Source organism: Neolamprologus brichardi, chromosome 15 (assembly GCF_056152115.1).
Source record: "Neolamprologus brichardi isolate AB-2024 chromosome 15, ASM5615211v1, whole genome shotgun sequence".
In the NCBI taxonomy this organism is placed as follows: domain Eukaryota; kingdom Metazoa; phylum Chordata; class Actinopteri; order Cichliformes; family Cichlidae; genus Neolamprologus; species Neolamprologus brichardi.
Window position 1 is genome coordinate 34,918,688 of NC_142118.1, and position 16,380 is coordinate 34,935,067.

Sequence of the window (16,380 nt, forward strand, 5' to 3'; positions counted from 1 at the left end):
GTCCATGAAACCATAAAGCTGCACTTTCTTTTTGCCTTATAGTCTGATTTGTCATAACTTTTCCGTTTTGTGGTAAGCTTTGCTTTGGCTGTCACTTCTTCACCCTGACCTGTCTTATTTGGCTCAGCAGAACTAAAATAAATATCCTGCTGCTTTTACACACGCACTCACATAACGCTCAGCGATTCTCTGCGCGATCAACCTCTCACATGTTTAAGCTTGCTGCGGGAGATTTCACTTGTCATGTTTGCATAGTAAGCTAACGATTGATAAGACGATGTCAGAGGAATTGGTGCGCAAATTATCATCACTCACCAATCAGTGCTGTCGCTCTCTATACACAGTTCACGCGATTGCAAAGTGAAAGCAAAAAACAAGCGCAAATTCAAACGCGATTTCAATATGTCACATATTGACAGTGGCTCACCGATGCCAATGACATAATTACCCAGCTATAGGGATGCACCGATACCGGTATCTGGTATCGGCCTCGATACCACATTTTCTAAAGTACTCGTTAAAAGTCCCCCGATACCGAGGACCGATACCACGGTCTGAGAAATGTCTATGTTTGAGCGGCGTGTAAGGGGTTAATCACAGGCGCCGAGTGCCCGCCCCCAGGCCCCGGCTGCAGCTCAGAGCGGGGGAGAAGGGGAGGCGAGACATGTCAGCCGTGTGGAACTATTTCAAAGTGAATGAAGACGACAAAACAAAGGCGGACTGCAAATTGTGCTCAGTGAAATTGTCCAGAGGAGGCTCAAAAGGTAGCGCATTTAACACAAGCAATTTAATCAAGCACCTAAAATCCCAACACGACAACGAGTACAAGGAGTTTACCCACGCTTCTAAACCAACACAACCCACGCTGCAGCAAACTCTTGCAAGACGAGAGAAAATGTCCAGAGACAATCTACGTGCTGTGAAAATAACACAGGCAATTATCGAGTACATTGCATTGAGTGACCAGCCACTCTCGGAGGTAGAAAATGTTGGATTCCTGCGTCTCCTCCATGTTCTGGAGCCCAGATATGATGTCCCAAGCCGCCACTACATGACTGACAAGGAGCTGCCTAAACTACACGAGTCCGTGAAAAAACATATCCACAGCCTACTGCAAGCCTCCTCTGCGTTTAGTTTCACCACGGATATTTGGACAAGCAGTGTTAGCCCCGTGTCGCTGATTAGCCTAACCTCCCAGTGGATAGACGCGTTTCACGCCGCAACGAGCCATTACATGCCAAACAATTCCGCAGCTCGCACACCAGCCAGGCTATAGCGCATGTGTTTGAGGAAATGCTCCAGACATGGGGTATACCTAAGACATCAGTACATGTTGTGGTTTGTGACAATGCCAAAAACATGATTAAAGCCATGAATGACGCAGGGCTCCCAAGTCTGCCATATGTCGCGCACACGCTCCAACTGGCTGTCCACGAGGGCTTATTAGCACAGAGGAGCATAGCTGATGCTATAGCAGTGGGACGGAAAATAGTTGGGCATTTTAAACATTCCGCCTTAGCCTACTCCCGCCTCGAGGACATTCAGGGACAGCTCAACCAGCCAATAAAGAGACTGCAGCAGGACGTACAGACACGCTGGAACAGCACGTATTACATGCTCCAGTCCCTCATTGAGCAAAAGCGAGGGCTGGGCGTGTCCGAGCACGAACTCCCTGACTATCTCACCGCTCACCAACGGGCTCTTATGGAGACGACTGTTGCCATCCTCGCCCCCTTTGAGGAACTAACTAAAAAAGTGAGCAGCTACGACGCACTAGCCTCTGATGTCATCCCAGCTGTGACCGTGCTAGTGAGACTTCTAAACAGAGAAACAGACGAACAAATTTAAAATTAAATTTTGTTTTTTTATAATTATTTATTCTGTAATATGTTGCATACAACATGCTTTTCATTTTAAATAAATGTTCTTAATTCCAAACTAGTCCCTTGTTTGTTTGTTTTTTGTTAAATTATAGGACTAAAGCTGTTACCTGTAAATTTAAATCATGTTTTTATTAAGTACTCGGTATTGGTATCGGCGAGTACTGAAATGCAAGTACTCGTACTCGTACTCGTTTTCAAAAAAGTGGTATCGGTGCATCCCTACCCAGCTACATTTCCGAAAGAATGCAAAAGCATTGACAAATATTTTTCCTTCCTATGATAGCCCGACGGGCAGGGCAGAGATAGATTTTGGTAGCCTGACTGGAAAAATCGCTAGCCCCGGGACGTCGGGCTAGCAATTTTGCGAGCCCTGATTTGTGCGTCAGTATACCTGGCAGAGTGTCCGTTGTGGTCCTCCTGGGAACATCCTTTTCTGGCTCTACCTTCATACTGCCTGTCCAATTCTGACTCCTGGGACAACCGCCCACACTCTGAGTCTGAGTGGGAATGAAACAAGAGTGTCAAAAGACCAATTTTAGAATCAACCAAAATGTCAGGCCTTCAAATGGAAACAAAGGTCATAACTTTAAAAAACTAAAAAAAAAAGTAGATGGACAGCTGAACACTATCAAACACACAAGCACACTTGATACCATCAAACTAAGGTCATTAGCCTTCTGGTGCCCACCCACCGATCTGAGCCATGGTCTGAGTAACTCTCATCACTCCGGCCACTCACACACATACTCAGACTGAGCACTTTGCAATCTGTCCTCTAATGTGTGCCTCCCTCCTGTTTTGTATATACTCCTCTTGTCTACTATTCATTCCTGCTGTCCTACTATTTATATTTGTATTTCAAGCACCCACAGTTTCACTGTACATGTACAGTGACAATAAAAGGCTATTCTATTCTATTCTATTCTATTCTGCTAAGTCTTTTTCCCTTATGGTTTGTGAGGAAGTTGCAGGAACTTCCTTCTCTGGAAGTACCTTTTGTTGCTTGTGGACACTGGGCACCACATCAAATACATCTAACACACAACCAAATAAAAAGCAGCAGGTGGAAGGGAAATTAAAGATTTTTCCACAAAAATGCACAGAGCTTCTACTAAGTGTGAGTAATCTGAGCGCAAACATCTGATTTACAGCCACGGCTATTAGACACGGTCAAAGAGTTATTATTTTACTCTTTTGAAATTCTACCGCTACTCCTAAATTACATCTGAAACTCTGAAAGTTGAGTCACCCACCGATGCTTTGGCGTAGGGAGTCTGCGGTGCTCGGCCGACTGCCGGAGCGTGTAGGAGGCCGTGAGTTGTATCGAGAGGGTGGCAGGCTTCCTTCCCCGCTCTTCTGTCTGTATTCTGTGTCTCTGCTGGTCTCGCCTCCCCGACTGGCGGGTCGATAATCACTACACATAACACGAACACAATCTCACATTAAACTCTTCCATGAGGATGTTGGTGTAAGCAAGATGGCTTTTAACTTGAAAAAACAATTTATTTTGATGATTCCACTGACTTTCATCAGTGCTAGTTCTCCATATTTGTACAGCTCTCTAACAGTGAATATTTAAACTGTTAAATACAAGGTTAGGCCTGTTTCTCTAGGTTGGTGCTCAGAGCAAGGAAATGACCTTGTCAAGACCAAACAAGATGCTTTATAGCAATGGTATCCAGTAACTCCAGTTCTAGTCTACTGCGGCTGACTCATCTCTTCAAAGTTTACGCTTTGCAAAGAAAAACATCAAAATACATTTGAAACATTTTTGTATTTGCAGAGTTTTAGCGGCAAGAGGAACGTCGTTATCTATGTATCCTAAAACAAATGGTGGCACAATTATCTACACAAGCTACAGATTAGTCAGCTCATAAAATCTATGGACTACTTTGAAGTGATCAGCCTTTAAAGAAATGAGGCCTGAAGACCGGTATCTGAGATCTAAGGACCAATGTTTATGGTGGTTTGTAAATCACTTAAAGAGAGGCTGCCGCTGCACAGTTTCTCATGTTCTACACATTTTATGTTCCCACAGACACCACAAAGAAGTGTTTTAGCTTAAGAACTTCAGTCTGGATCTTATGACACCGTTTGGTAATTTAACTTACCCCACGCCGATATTACGATGAGAACTAGGGGTGACTGGCCGCTGTAGCGGCTCATCAGCAGCCGGCTGTGGTAGAGGGGTTGGCTTCCTTTTCACTTTTGTCATGTTGGTCATGATCTACACAGCCACACACACAATAAAACAGTAACATACCAAACACATTTCCATCATGGAAAAAAGTGTTAACAGGGAAAAGAGAGATTAATGTGATGGAGTGCTGTAACTGTCCAACACGTAACTTTTTCTCACTGTAAACCTGACTGTGTTCTGTCCGCCGTATTGGCCGGTCATGAACTCATAGCCACATAAAACAGATCCCTAAAAAAACTAACAGGCCAGCACCTGAGATATCAAAAGCCATCACCACAAAGAGGCAGCGATGTGTGCGGTACCTTATCTAATCATGAGGTAAAACATATTTCATGCTAGCATTTATGAACCAAATAGCCAAATGATTACAATTCTGTGAATGCACAGACCTATGCACTGTCTAAAGTTCAGTGCACGCTGTGATAATGTCATATCCTGTTATTGGTGCAATAAACAAAATTTACAAGCTACTTTGCAACTTGCCCGTAATACATGTATATATATATGTACACTAATACCCATACTGTTAGTAATTCGTATTCTTGATTAGTGTCAAAATTTGAACTTCTTAGCTACAAACAATATGTTTATGGTGAAAATGTGTGTTTTGCTCTTACTCCCAGGTACTCAGTGGTGAGCAGGCTTTCCCCAGACAGTTCCCTGTGCTGTGGCTGAAGAACTTCCTCTTTATCAATGTCGATCTCCATTAAATCTTCCTGTCACAATGCAAAGACAATAAATCACTTGAGAAAGAATTTGTGTGCAGTGTCAAAAATGCATATTGTCCGCACATGCACTTCATTTATGTTTAAGCATTAAGCAGCATTATATAAAACACCCACAGGGTTGCTGCAGGTCGATTTTTACCGGATTACATTGGCAAAGCGTAACTTCCTCAGACTGACAAAAAATTAACTCTCACCCATTAAATTTTTATTTAAAAATTAATACAATTAATACAATGCTTGGTACCATTCCGCAAGGCTCAAGGGACCAGTGTATTCTGTAGCTTTGAGACTGCCACTCAGAAACAGGTATTGTACAGTACGTATCAGTTCACCATTGTGGGCAGGGAAATGGATAGCAGCTATAAAAAAACAAAAAACATAAACAAAAAAGACACTCGAGATTACAGGGCAAGGGCACTCACACTCAAGGAACTCTCATGGGAACAGGAAGAGAATGGAATATGTGCTTATACACACATACATACACACACACCCCAGGAAACTCCTGTAATTCATTTACATTTTAACTTTTTAAGTCCATCATTCCCCCTCATACTTTATTTTCTTTGTTTAGTTCTTTTGATATGTGCCAGTTAATATGGTTCAGTGGTTTTGTTGAATTAATTTGTAAACAGGCTTTTAATATGATGATGGAAAACACCAGCACATTGATGTTTATCAGGCGGCCTTACATCATTGTCATCCTCTTCCTCCTCATCATCAGACTCTGATCCTTCCTCTTCGGCTGGGTGGAAAAACCACAAGGATTAAAAAGCCAGTAGATTTTCCAAAATTCTACTTCATAAAAAAACTATAGTTTCAAATGATAACTAATGTTATGAAAACTGGGGATCTGAAACAGGAAATGTAAGACATCAAGTTTCATATTTACATATTTTGTTTTTCCTGCATTGCTTGAGTCGCTTACTTTTGGACTACCAGTTTATCATCTACGTGTTTAACAGTAAATTTCACTAACCTGAGTTTAGCTGTTTAATGATGAATTCAATCTGTCTGTTAAGGTTTGGGTTCTCCTCTTTGATGTAGCAGCGGAGAATCTCTTCAACGCTCTTCACACATGAGGGAAAGACACACAAAACATTCAAAAAATATGTATGCAAGTATAAAATTACAGTATATACATATATACATATATATATAACAATATTTGACTAAAGCGTGTGAAAGATGAACATACCTAGGTGACACTGTGATGTCACTCGTTGCTTTCTGAAAACTAATTTAAAAACACTGAGATTGCATCCGTGTCCATTTTGGCCTTTTATAATTGATTCTGATGAAAAAATGGCTAACTAATTAGCTAAAATTTGTTAGTCAATACACTAGATAATCCTCATTGAAATGATAAAACGATTAAGGTTGATTAAGGTGTGCTGACCCAGGGTTCCCCACTTTAAAAGAAAGTAAGTTTTAAAGGTCTCGCTGATCGCATTGACTTCAGTTTGCAGACCTGGAAGCTGCATCCATCTTTTATACTTTTTGTGATTGCAACTCCACATTTTAACTACACTTCCATTTACAACTTTCTCTGCCTATTAAATGAACACCTGTTGTTTACCGAGGAAAGTGAAGAGGAAGAGACATGCAAACTGCAAAATGCAAACTGCTATCTCACCATCTCTCTGGCTTCCTGTCGCACAGAGGGAATGCACAGGATGCTGTAAAGAGCTCCATTCACATATGGCCAAATCTGAAAGCGACACAGACACACCTCTATCTCTATGGTCTCAAATACAGCAATTAGAGATGTGTGCCCACAAAGAGGAACTAATGTTTGTGCTGTGGATAAGCTTTTTTTTTTAACAACCTGACCGCTAACATAAGTAAAATCAATGAACTCTGTGCTTTCTATGTTTTATTGATGTTCCTGTAGTCATGGCTCACTTATGCCAAGACTGCAAGACATTTCAAGGGACATAAATACACAGTGTAACACAACAGTAGAGAGACTGTTCATTTATGAATGTTGGCGGTTTTAGTTTATGATATGCTAGCAACTCGTGTCATTTTCTATCCTTTAATGGCATTAATTCTGCACTTTCCACCTATTGCATGCAGTACACACTGTTTGTTGTGTAGCCTGTATCAGTTTCAACCACGAGAAATCTGTTCTGTTTGCACACTGCAACCACTGCGCATGCAACATCTGTGCTGTGTGTTGGCAGATGTGTATATCACCTCGTGGTTCTCATGTCCAAGGAGGTCAGTCAAAACTTTTAGCACATGCTTGGCGTTTTCTGCACACTTCCTTTTTCCTGTAAAAAGACAACCATCCAGCACACAAATTTAGCAACGCTTTTTCTGTGTGCAATATGATGGGACTCTTATTTGATTTAATACATATAAATCAGGTTAATGACTTCCCAGTACTTCTCCGTGAAAGACAATACAATTACTGATAAATCAAATGTGGGACAGTATTTCATTGTGGCATTCTACATTGACCAGAAGTACAGCATATAATAAAAACATGTTTTGGGAAAAAAGAAAAGAAAAGAGGGAGCAGCGTCTGAAAGCAATACATCCTAGATATGACGTAAATGGAAGACAAATAATTGTAAAAACAAGAGTGCAGTGAAAACATGTATTCAGAAGGACCGAAAAGCTAAACGTTTGCTTTCAATGCAAACTTAGACAATGATTAACCTTAGTGTATCAGCAAAAAAAGAAAAAAAGAACAGGAACAAACCTAGACCTTGACTCGTTGTGGCGTAAAACGAGATCGTTCTGATTTTCATGATAGCATGGACTATTAATAAGCTCTATGAATGAACGTTAGAGTATAACCCATGGTGTGAAGACTTATTTGACTTGGAAATTATTCACGGACAGTGAAAAAAAACAAAGACACAAAAAAGCACACAGAAAATCAACACCAGTCTTAAAGTAAATATAGCACAGTAGCATAGTGTAGTAAATAAAAGCCAATCATCGTTTAACACGGATGAAAGACAATAAGGGAATTGTAAGCCTGGGTCAAAAAAAGTCTTAAAAAGAAATGTGTTTATTCTTTAATGCCCTGTAAAAGCCTTGAGCCAGCTCTCCCTCTCACCTTCTTTTATTTGTTTATCACATTTTGCTTCCACAGAGTGAGATTGTTATTTTATTTACTTTATAGTAAGGTATAAAGACCAGTCTTTATACCTCGCGATTTTCAGAGGAATGATTTTTTGATTTGTTGGTGAAGCCACTTAAACACTGACCTCTGAACCATTCATGCATAAAGACAACTTGGCAACTGTAAATTCTACTTTGAGGGATTTAGTTATTAGCATAATTTGTTCCTATTTCTTCAGTTCAGTCTTTAGTTGGTTACTGATGTGATTCACAAACAGTACCCATTTCCCATTTTCTTGGCAAAATAAAAATATATTTGCCAATGGCCAGAGCTGCCATGGCCAGACACACCTATCAATTTCAAAATCCTACATCTCCATGTTCTCAAGTTATCACATTCACAAAATTTTTACAGAACGTGATGCGGTCACTGAAAGTGGAATTTGTCGATACATTGGATTTTTAGTAAGTGCATCTGTGGTATCAGTTTGAAGCTCCTACGTCACCTCATTCTCGTGTTATCGCATTCACAAACTTAGGTGTCCATGCCGCCCGTCTGGTGTTCACATTTTTGAGCTACATTTGTGTTCTGCATGTTTTTATGTTTACCCTTTGTTCGCAAACACAGGTTCATAAGCAAAGCTGCAGAATACTCCAGGTTGTAGTCACTGAGGCAGTCTGAGTCCTGGAGCTCATCCACTAGCCAACCAATCAGATCATCTGCAATCATGGCTGTCTGCTGACTCCTCCTAACAGGCGAGACATGATGTAAGGTCAAATATTCATGCTTGTCAAAAGGACAAAAATTGTGACATATTCATTTAAAAAACATTAATCGAGATAAGAAAGGATTTAGAAAACCCTAGTAATTTTAAAAACTACCTGAGGCTGAGTTTCTGCAGAGCCACAAGGACATTTTCCCGAGTAAGAGATTCTTTTTCTTCCTTTCTGAGTGTTTCTGTCAGATGTTTCAGAAGAATGGGGATTTGGGAAAGGTAAACACGACCTGTAATAAATATCAAAGGAACATCTTGAAAGCATTCACAGCCATTCTAAAGTCTCCTTTTTACAAAATGCTGTCTACAGTTACTGTTTAGCTTTTGTGGAGCATCATTAATAGTTTTTCTTCGAAACGGAAAGCCAGTAAGGTCAAGCCATCAGGAATCGACTTACAAAGTAAATGATGATGCCTAATGAGCTCTAATGGCAGCTTTAAACTTACCCTCTGCAAGGGAAGCAAATGCATTGATGAGACGAGCCATGTATTGACGGACAATCTCGTTTGTTGATCTCATTAAATGAAGCACAGTTTTCTAAGGAAACAAACAAATGTAGGGCAAGTTGTGCACTGTGAGTTTTTCCACTCACCATTTTTGAAGAGTAAAATTTCTTAGAGACAAGGACTATGAATTTAAACATAAAACACAATGTAACTTATTTGACAAGTAGCATCTTTTTTAAATTTGTCCTTCCTTAATGTTCATTTTTGCAACACTTTAAAATTAAAGGCATCATATTTATGTACGCTGACCAACACCTCAGTTAAATGCAGAGTCTTCCAGCGTTGCTATAGAATTTAATTCAATTTTATTTATATAGCACCAAATCTCAACAACAGTCACCTTAAATGATTGCAGAGTCACTTAGATATACCTAGAAAACCTTGAAACATACACAGGAGTACAAAGATTGAAAGCATTTATGAAAGGGTTATTCACTCTAAAGAGATTGTATTCAGCATAGCACCTGAAGCTAAAGGCTAGGTGAAAAGAAAATGATGAGAGAAAAGAAAAAAGAACACAGTGTGTCAAAAGTCTTTCATGAGGGTAAAGTTTGCGACACAATCTGAGCTTCTCAGAGGAAAGTGCTTATGCTGAGACTGGGAACCATTTCTAAATGACTCACCATTGGGTCCAAATGATCTCTTAATATAAAATAATTACTAAACATTTGATAATGTTAAGAACATAAACAACGATTTTCTTCCTCTAAATTTAAATATATGACTTACAGAGCTAAACAAATTGACAGATTAGACCGTCTGTCATAAAAACAAGAAGACTGTAATATTTTAGAAATCTGTCAAAAAATTTGTTTACAAGTTTGATTGCCTTTTCCATAACCTCCAGCTTTGTCATGAAAGTCACCTTGTAAAGATAACATAACCTTTTTGCGAGCGAGTTATGTTCTAAGTGTTGGTTTAAATTTGTCTGGAAGCACCACATTTCTACGATTCTTTTATTTACGGCGTGTTTTAAATTTGCACGTTCACAAGTTAATTAACAGGCCCTCTGAATGAACTTGGTAGTGTTAACATGCATGATAGTGAAGCTATAACCCCACCTCTTTAGTACTGTAGCACTCCAGAAGATCATTGCTGATGTAAGCCTGAAGCACAGTATCTCTCTGTTCACCAGGGAGTGAGCGGGTGAGTCTCTAAAAAGAAATTAGAAACAGATCCGACAATCAGCACTCAAAAGTCTAATCCAAGTAAATATAAGTGCCACTCTTCTTTTGTCCAGGTTCACAAACTGCCCAAGTTTCTGGACGCCCCAAATTAAACTGTACTTAACGCATTCTACTCTCTGAGGATGAAGACGGATAAATACACTGATCTTAAGTTATAAGCGAGTGTTGGAGCACAAGGAAGTCACAAGGAAGGCTGATGATCAGATAAATACGAGACATCTTATCACTAAGGAGAATGCTGGAGATAATAAACAGAATACTCTCACCCAGCGCAGTGCCTGAAGTAGCAGAGACTGAAGTCTCTCTGAGCCTTCGATGAGGTCTTTCTTAAGCTTCTCATAGTCTAACGAGGGCAACATTGGCACATCCTTTGGTCTCCTGGTGATTTAAAGAGAAACGAGATAGCAGCCTTGTTTTATTTGGGTTTAATGAAACTGTATGATTGGTACAAAAATGATTTCTTCCAAACGAAGACTTACTGTGGTGCAATGGACGCTCGTAGCATAGAGGAAGCCTACAAGAGAAGGAAGAGGGAAAAAAAACAGAGATAATGAGAAGAAAAAAAGGAGGATCTTTAATGCATGTATTTTTTACAATCTGACTTTATTTATCACTTTAAAGTGTGCAAAACATACCACATGCAACATTAACCATATGTTACTCTTACCATCTGGTCCATCCAATCTAAGATAATCAAGTTAGCTAATGTGTAAATATGTCATTAGTAGTTTTAAAGACATGCATCATCATGCATGTGGTACATGCTGAGTACTGGGACATACAGTATTACAGTGTTTGGCAATATTATCTATGCAGTAAGAGGCCAAGAAACAGTACCAGAAAGGGTAGGCTAATACTTCTGCATTTGTCACACATTAGTCCATCTGTGGTTTGTTTTTTAGATGGCTCCAGAATGTAGCGACTGATATCTAACAAGTGAAAGACCCCCCACTTTGACCCCAGGAGAAGAAACAAAAACTTGATCACCGAGGTGTTGTTGTGTGTTAAGTAAGGTGAAACTGACTATTAAAGTTTTTACTCTGAGTTTATTTTGAAAAACCCTGAAATCAAATCTAAGGAGGAGGAGGAGGAGGAGGCTGGACCTATGGTGGGAGAACCATAAGGTCAGAACACTGATCCGTGTAAACGGACGTATCGCTTTGTCTGGCATACTAAAACAAACAAACAAACAAACAAAAGAACAGAACAGTGATACCCGGCTTATTTCCCAAGTTCCTTTCCCCCTAAACATTTGGTGCCCATGTACACATGATAATATGTTTTTCTGGGACATTTGACACTGGCGCACCAAGCAACCAGAAGGTCATATTTAAAGCGACAATCAAATATGCTGCTTAGTAAGAAGAGAACCATAAAGCTAAACAAAGGTACTTCTGACAACAGCAGACGGCTGACAGAACAGAAATCCAGGTTTCTGCAAAGACAAAGATGGAGGTGTTCAGTCAATGCCACCAAAGAGCCAATTATATGTTGAACCTGAAATCTAGTGTTTGCATTGAAGCGCATACAAGCTAAATTTTAAAACGACTGTGTGGTGGCAGGAAAGTCAACTACAGGGAGGGCCATTTATATGGATACACCGTAATAAAATGGGAATGGTTGGTGATGTTAAAGTCCTGTTTGTGGCACATTAGTATGTGAGGGGGTTGAGGGGGGTAACTCCTCCAGATGGGTGGTGACCATGGTGGCCATTTAGAAGTCGGCCATCTTGGATACAACTTTTGTTTTTCCAATAGGAAGAGGGCCATGTGACACATCAAACTTATTGGTAATGTCACAAGAAAAACAATGGTGTGCTTGGTTTCAACGTAACTTTATTCTTCCATGAGTTATTTACAAGTTTCTCTTTGTTCACAGCCATTGACATGTCGAAGAGGTTAACACGTGAGGAGCGGATCGAAATCGTGTTGATATCTGGTGAACGCAGTAACCGGGTCATTGCAGCAGATTTCAATGCAAGACACCCTACGAGACCACCCATCTCCCATGCTACAGTCAGCAAACTGCTTGCTAAGTTTCGTGAAACTGGTTCAGTGTTGGATTTGCCAAAATATGGATGCAAGAAAACTGTCACTAATGAAGAAACATCAGTGGCTGTTCTAGCTTCATTCAGCAAGAGCCCACAGCGTAGCACTCGCCGCATGTCACTGGAGAGTGGCATTAGTCGAACATCCCTTCGGCGGATATTAGCTACTCACAAATGGCACCCTTACAAACTCCAGCTACTGCAGCATCTCAACGAGGATGACCCAGATTGGCGCACAGAATTTGCAGAATGGGCAAAACAAAAATTGGAACAGGACCCTCAGTTCATGCAGAAGATTTTGTTCAGTGATGAGGCAAACGTTTATGTGAATGGTGAAGTTAACAAACAAAACTACAACTATTGGTCTGACACTAACCCACATTGGATGGATCCCTCCAAGACTGTTGGAACAACAAAAGAGATGGTTTTGTGTGGTATATGGGGTACAACGATAGTGGGTCCATTCTTCATCAATGGAAACCTCAAGGCCACTGTATATTTGAAATTGCTACATGATGATGTGTTTCCCTCTTTGTGCACTGAAACTGGCACGTTCCCTGAGTTTTTCCAGCAAGATGGTGCACCACCACATTATGGGTGCCAGGTCCGAGCATTCCTAGATGAACAGTTTCCTGGAAAGTGGATTGGTCATCGTGGGCCAGTTGAATGGCCCCCAAGGTCTCCCGATCTGACCCCCTTAGACTTTTATCTTTGGGGTCATCTGAAGGCAATTGTCTATGGTGTGAAGATACGAGATGTGCAGCACCTGAAACTACGGATACTGGATGCCTGTGCTGGCATTTCTTCTGCGGTGTTGCTACCAGTGTGTGAAGAGTTGGAGAAGAGGGTTGCATTGACAATCCAACACAATGGGCAGAACATTGAACACATTTTATAAGTGGTCAGAAACTTGTAAATAACTCATGAAAGAATAAAGTTACGTTGAATCCAAGCACACCATTGTTTTTCTTGTGACATTACCAATAAGTTTGATGTGTCACATGACCCTCTTCCTATTGGAAAAACAAAAGTTGTATCCAAGATGACCGACTTCTAAATGGCCACCATGGTCACCACCCATCTTGAGGAGTTTGCCCCCTCACATATACTCATGTGCCACAAACAGGACTTTAATATCACCAACAATTCCCATGTTATTATGGTGTATCCATATAAATGGCCCACCCTGTATATTTAAACCAATAATGTAAGCTGCAACCCTAAACTGAATTAGCACAGTTTTTAGATGTTCTTTTTTGATCCTTGAAAATAAAAATGACTCTCCCCCCCTTCATTTAGTCATTCATCCTGCCCAAATAACTGGCTGGAGTCTTTACCAAGATAGCTGCAGAATGGGGAGACTTGCTTGCAGCAAGACTTTATGTCCAAGTTTTACCTAAATTTTGAGTCTTGATTTGTTTTTAAATTCTTTGAATAAAAGTGAAATGCTTTTTATGTTTTTTCATCTTTTCAGTGTGTCTTCAGGATATTTAGATCTGTTTTTACATTGTGGTTACAACCAAAATCATGGACTGTTGATGCTATTGTCTAACTACAAGACTTTATGTCTTGGTCCCAACAGCAATAAAAGAAAGATTGATAATGTACAAAGACAAAGACTCTGATACTGAGGATAAATTATGGCCTTGCACTCACTTACATTAAACTAGCAAGCCTAAATGAGAAAAAAGACTATCCTCAAAAATACTTTATGAAGCTAAGCAGGTATGTTGACCTGCTTAGCTTTAAACTGCTACGTAACAGTGGTTTAAAGTAAAGTTTACTAGCTATGGCAGCTCATTTTTAAATGTTTAACTATACCTAAAAACAGCAAATTTGATATGTTGACCCTGAGTTCCTGTTTTTAAGGTTGTTAAGAATCCTACATGAAGTGTTCTTGTTGCTGCCTTTCAAATAGCGGTAATATAACCTGTCCTGTTTGAGAACCCGAGCATGCGAGTAATCCTTTTAAATCAAAGCACCCTGTGATGGCCATTCTTGTTCTGTCATTTTATATGGCTATAATCTGAAAAACAAACAAAACAAAAAATAACAATAAGCATAAGAGAAGAAAAATGAAACTGAGAGATAAGTTAAGAGCTAAAAGCTAAAATGAGAGTTGAGGAACAATGACTGTTATCTTCTGGGAGCGAGTGAATGTCATGATGACATATGCCCTAAGGGTGTTTGTGTTTGCCATAACAAGTGGTCTGACAAAAGGTGTCATCCTTACTGCAAATAAAGCCAAACATACGTTTAAACTGGGACAATCTAGTGGGAATGCACATATAGTCAGGAGGGTGTGATGAAGAAATATGTTAGGAGGTCATGAAGGACATAAAGACAACAACAGGAGGGAAAAGGGAGACACCGAGGCAGAAGCTAGATGAGAACTGGGGACCTGAGCAATAAGAAAATGTAAAGATGAAAATATATGAAACTTACATAGCCATCATCATAGGGACTCATAGAGTAATATCCCTTTGGGGACAAAAGCGTCACACAAGCAAAAAAAACCACACACACACACACACAAAACACAGAAAAAAATGTTGTTCAGTTCAAATAGAAAGAAACAAGATTTCACAAGCCAGAGGTCAAAACCACAATGAAGGCCGCTGACAGCAAGCATGATTGTCAAGCTGTGGACAGTTTTTTAGGTCGGTTGGGAGCTTTTCTACAGCCTTTTGATTATCGGTGGCACATAAGAGGCAGAAAAAGAAGCTTAATAACAGCAGCAAGGATTTAAGATTTAATGTAACTCTGACCCGTCTTGACACCTTTAAATGTCGTCTTTATGGGAGAAACACAGTTACATTTCCAAGGCAGATGATTATGTAAATGTATGTGACTGCTTATTGGAAATTTGCGTTGTGTACATTTGACTTTCCAACAATGACTGTATTTATTCAACTCCAGGATCCAGGAAGCACTCATTCTAGGATGCACACAACAGAATGACTAGACAGCTTACGTAAAAGGAACAAAGATGTCTTTTTGTACATAATGTAAACACTCCTTAAGTGCATTTTTCCCTGATTGCGGCTCTTATCTCCTCACTGTTTGCTATGCATACTCTATGCTTCAATAAAATCACATTAAGTTGGGGCCAGGTGTTGTTGTTACTATTCTGAGGCGTGAAGAAGAGGGAAGGAATAGAGCTAAGACTGTGTGCTGCAACTCACAGTGCCTGGCCTGGTGAAGTCTGTGCTCTGCATCACACTCTGTCTCATCTGGCTGCTGAACAGGCGAACACACACATTCTGCAGGTACTCGGGGGAGATCTGCAAAAACAAGGCACGCTCCCCTGAGCTTTAAAATACTGTTTATGCGAGAAGAGCAGGGTACTAATAGTGTATTCCAGTTTTCCACTTTTCATAGACATTTTCATATACATTTTCATATACATTTTCAATCCATTTTGCACCTCAAAAGATTTTCTTGTTGCCGCTCGCATGCACACCACTGGACTTTGAATATGCAAATTTTGGGGTTTTTTCCCCTCTGTGCACGCATTCTTTTCTAACTTGTGCCATGCTTATGGACTTCGTATCTGTTGCATGTCTGACAGAATGTGTGCTTGTTTGTCCCACAATTAGCCTGCCCTACCATCTTTCCGCTGACTGTGGCCTCCAATGAGTCGACCAACTCAGCAGTGATTCCAATCAGGTTATGGTAGTCAGCTTGCATCTTGTTGAACTTCCGTACGTAGCTGGTGATGCGGCGATCTGATTCAGCCAGCTGGAGCTGTAACTGCTGCGTGGCCTCTGTGCATTCACCCAAACAAACAGAAAAAGACGGAGACTGCAGAAACCAACACTGGCTTACATGCATTAGGTGAAAATGCCTGTTATCCTTTCAGATGTCAAGAAAATCATTTAAAAATTAAACAATATTCTGAAATGCCATTTTTAATCAACCTCTCCAACACCAATCTCATCATTGACTTTTCTACTAACCTTTATCAATATTTAA

General features: G+C 40.2%; 1 protein-coding gene across 6 annotated transcripts in view; it reads right to left on the minus strand.

The window, feature by feature from the left end:
• The window catches only part of armc9 (armadillo repeat containing 9), a 30,040-nt gene that overhangs the window by 8,340 nt on the left and 5,320 nt on the right, over positions 1 to 16,380 (minus strand). For 4 of the 6 annotated variants that reach the window (XM_006791984.3, XM_006791987.3, XM_035908256.2 and 1 more), the window contains exons 8-24: positions 16,015 to 16,172; positions 15,591 to 15,689; positions 14,851 to 14,886; positions 10,838 to 10,872; positions 10,625 to 10,736; positions 10,233 to 10,325; positions 9,112 to 9,202; positions 8,772 to 8,895; positions 8,499 to 8,638; positions 7,011 to 7,087; positions 6,448 to 6,522; positions 5,791 to 5,881; positions 5,504 to 5,556; positions 4,701 to 4,799; positions 3,995 to 4,110; positions 3,137 to 3,297; positions 2,275 to 2,380 (exon numbers count right to left, since the gene is read on the minus strand). In XM_006791984.3, the coding sequence (XP_006792047.2) occupies positions 2,275 to 2,380; positions 3,137 to 3,297; positions 3,995 to 4,110; positions 4,701 to 4,799; positions 5,504 to 5,556; positions 5,791 to 5,881; positions 6,448 to 6,522; positions 7,011 to 7,087; positions 8,499 to 8,638; positions 8,772 to 8,895; positions 9,112 to 9,202; positions 10,233 to 10,325; positions 10,625 to 10,736; positions 10,838 to 10,872; positions 14,851 to 14,886; positions 15,591 to 15,689; positions 16,015 to 16,172 (1,666 nt within the window). The remainder of the gene's footprint in view (positions 1 to 2,274; positions 2,381 to 3,136; positions 3,298 to 3,994; positions 4,111 to 4,700; positions 4,800 to 5,503; positions 5,557 to 5,790; positions 5,882 to 6,447; positions 6,523 to 7,010; positions 7,088 to 8,498; positions 8,639 to 8,771; positions 8,896 to 9,111; positions 9,203 to 10,232; positions 10,326 to 10,624; positions 10,737 to 10,837; positions 10,873 to 14,850; positions 14,887 to 15,590; positions 15,690 to 16,014; positions 16,173 to 16,380) is intronic. The other 2 variants (XM_006791985.3, XM_006791986.3) reach the window with 2 other exon arrangements.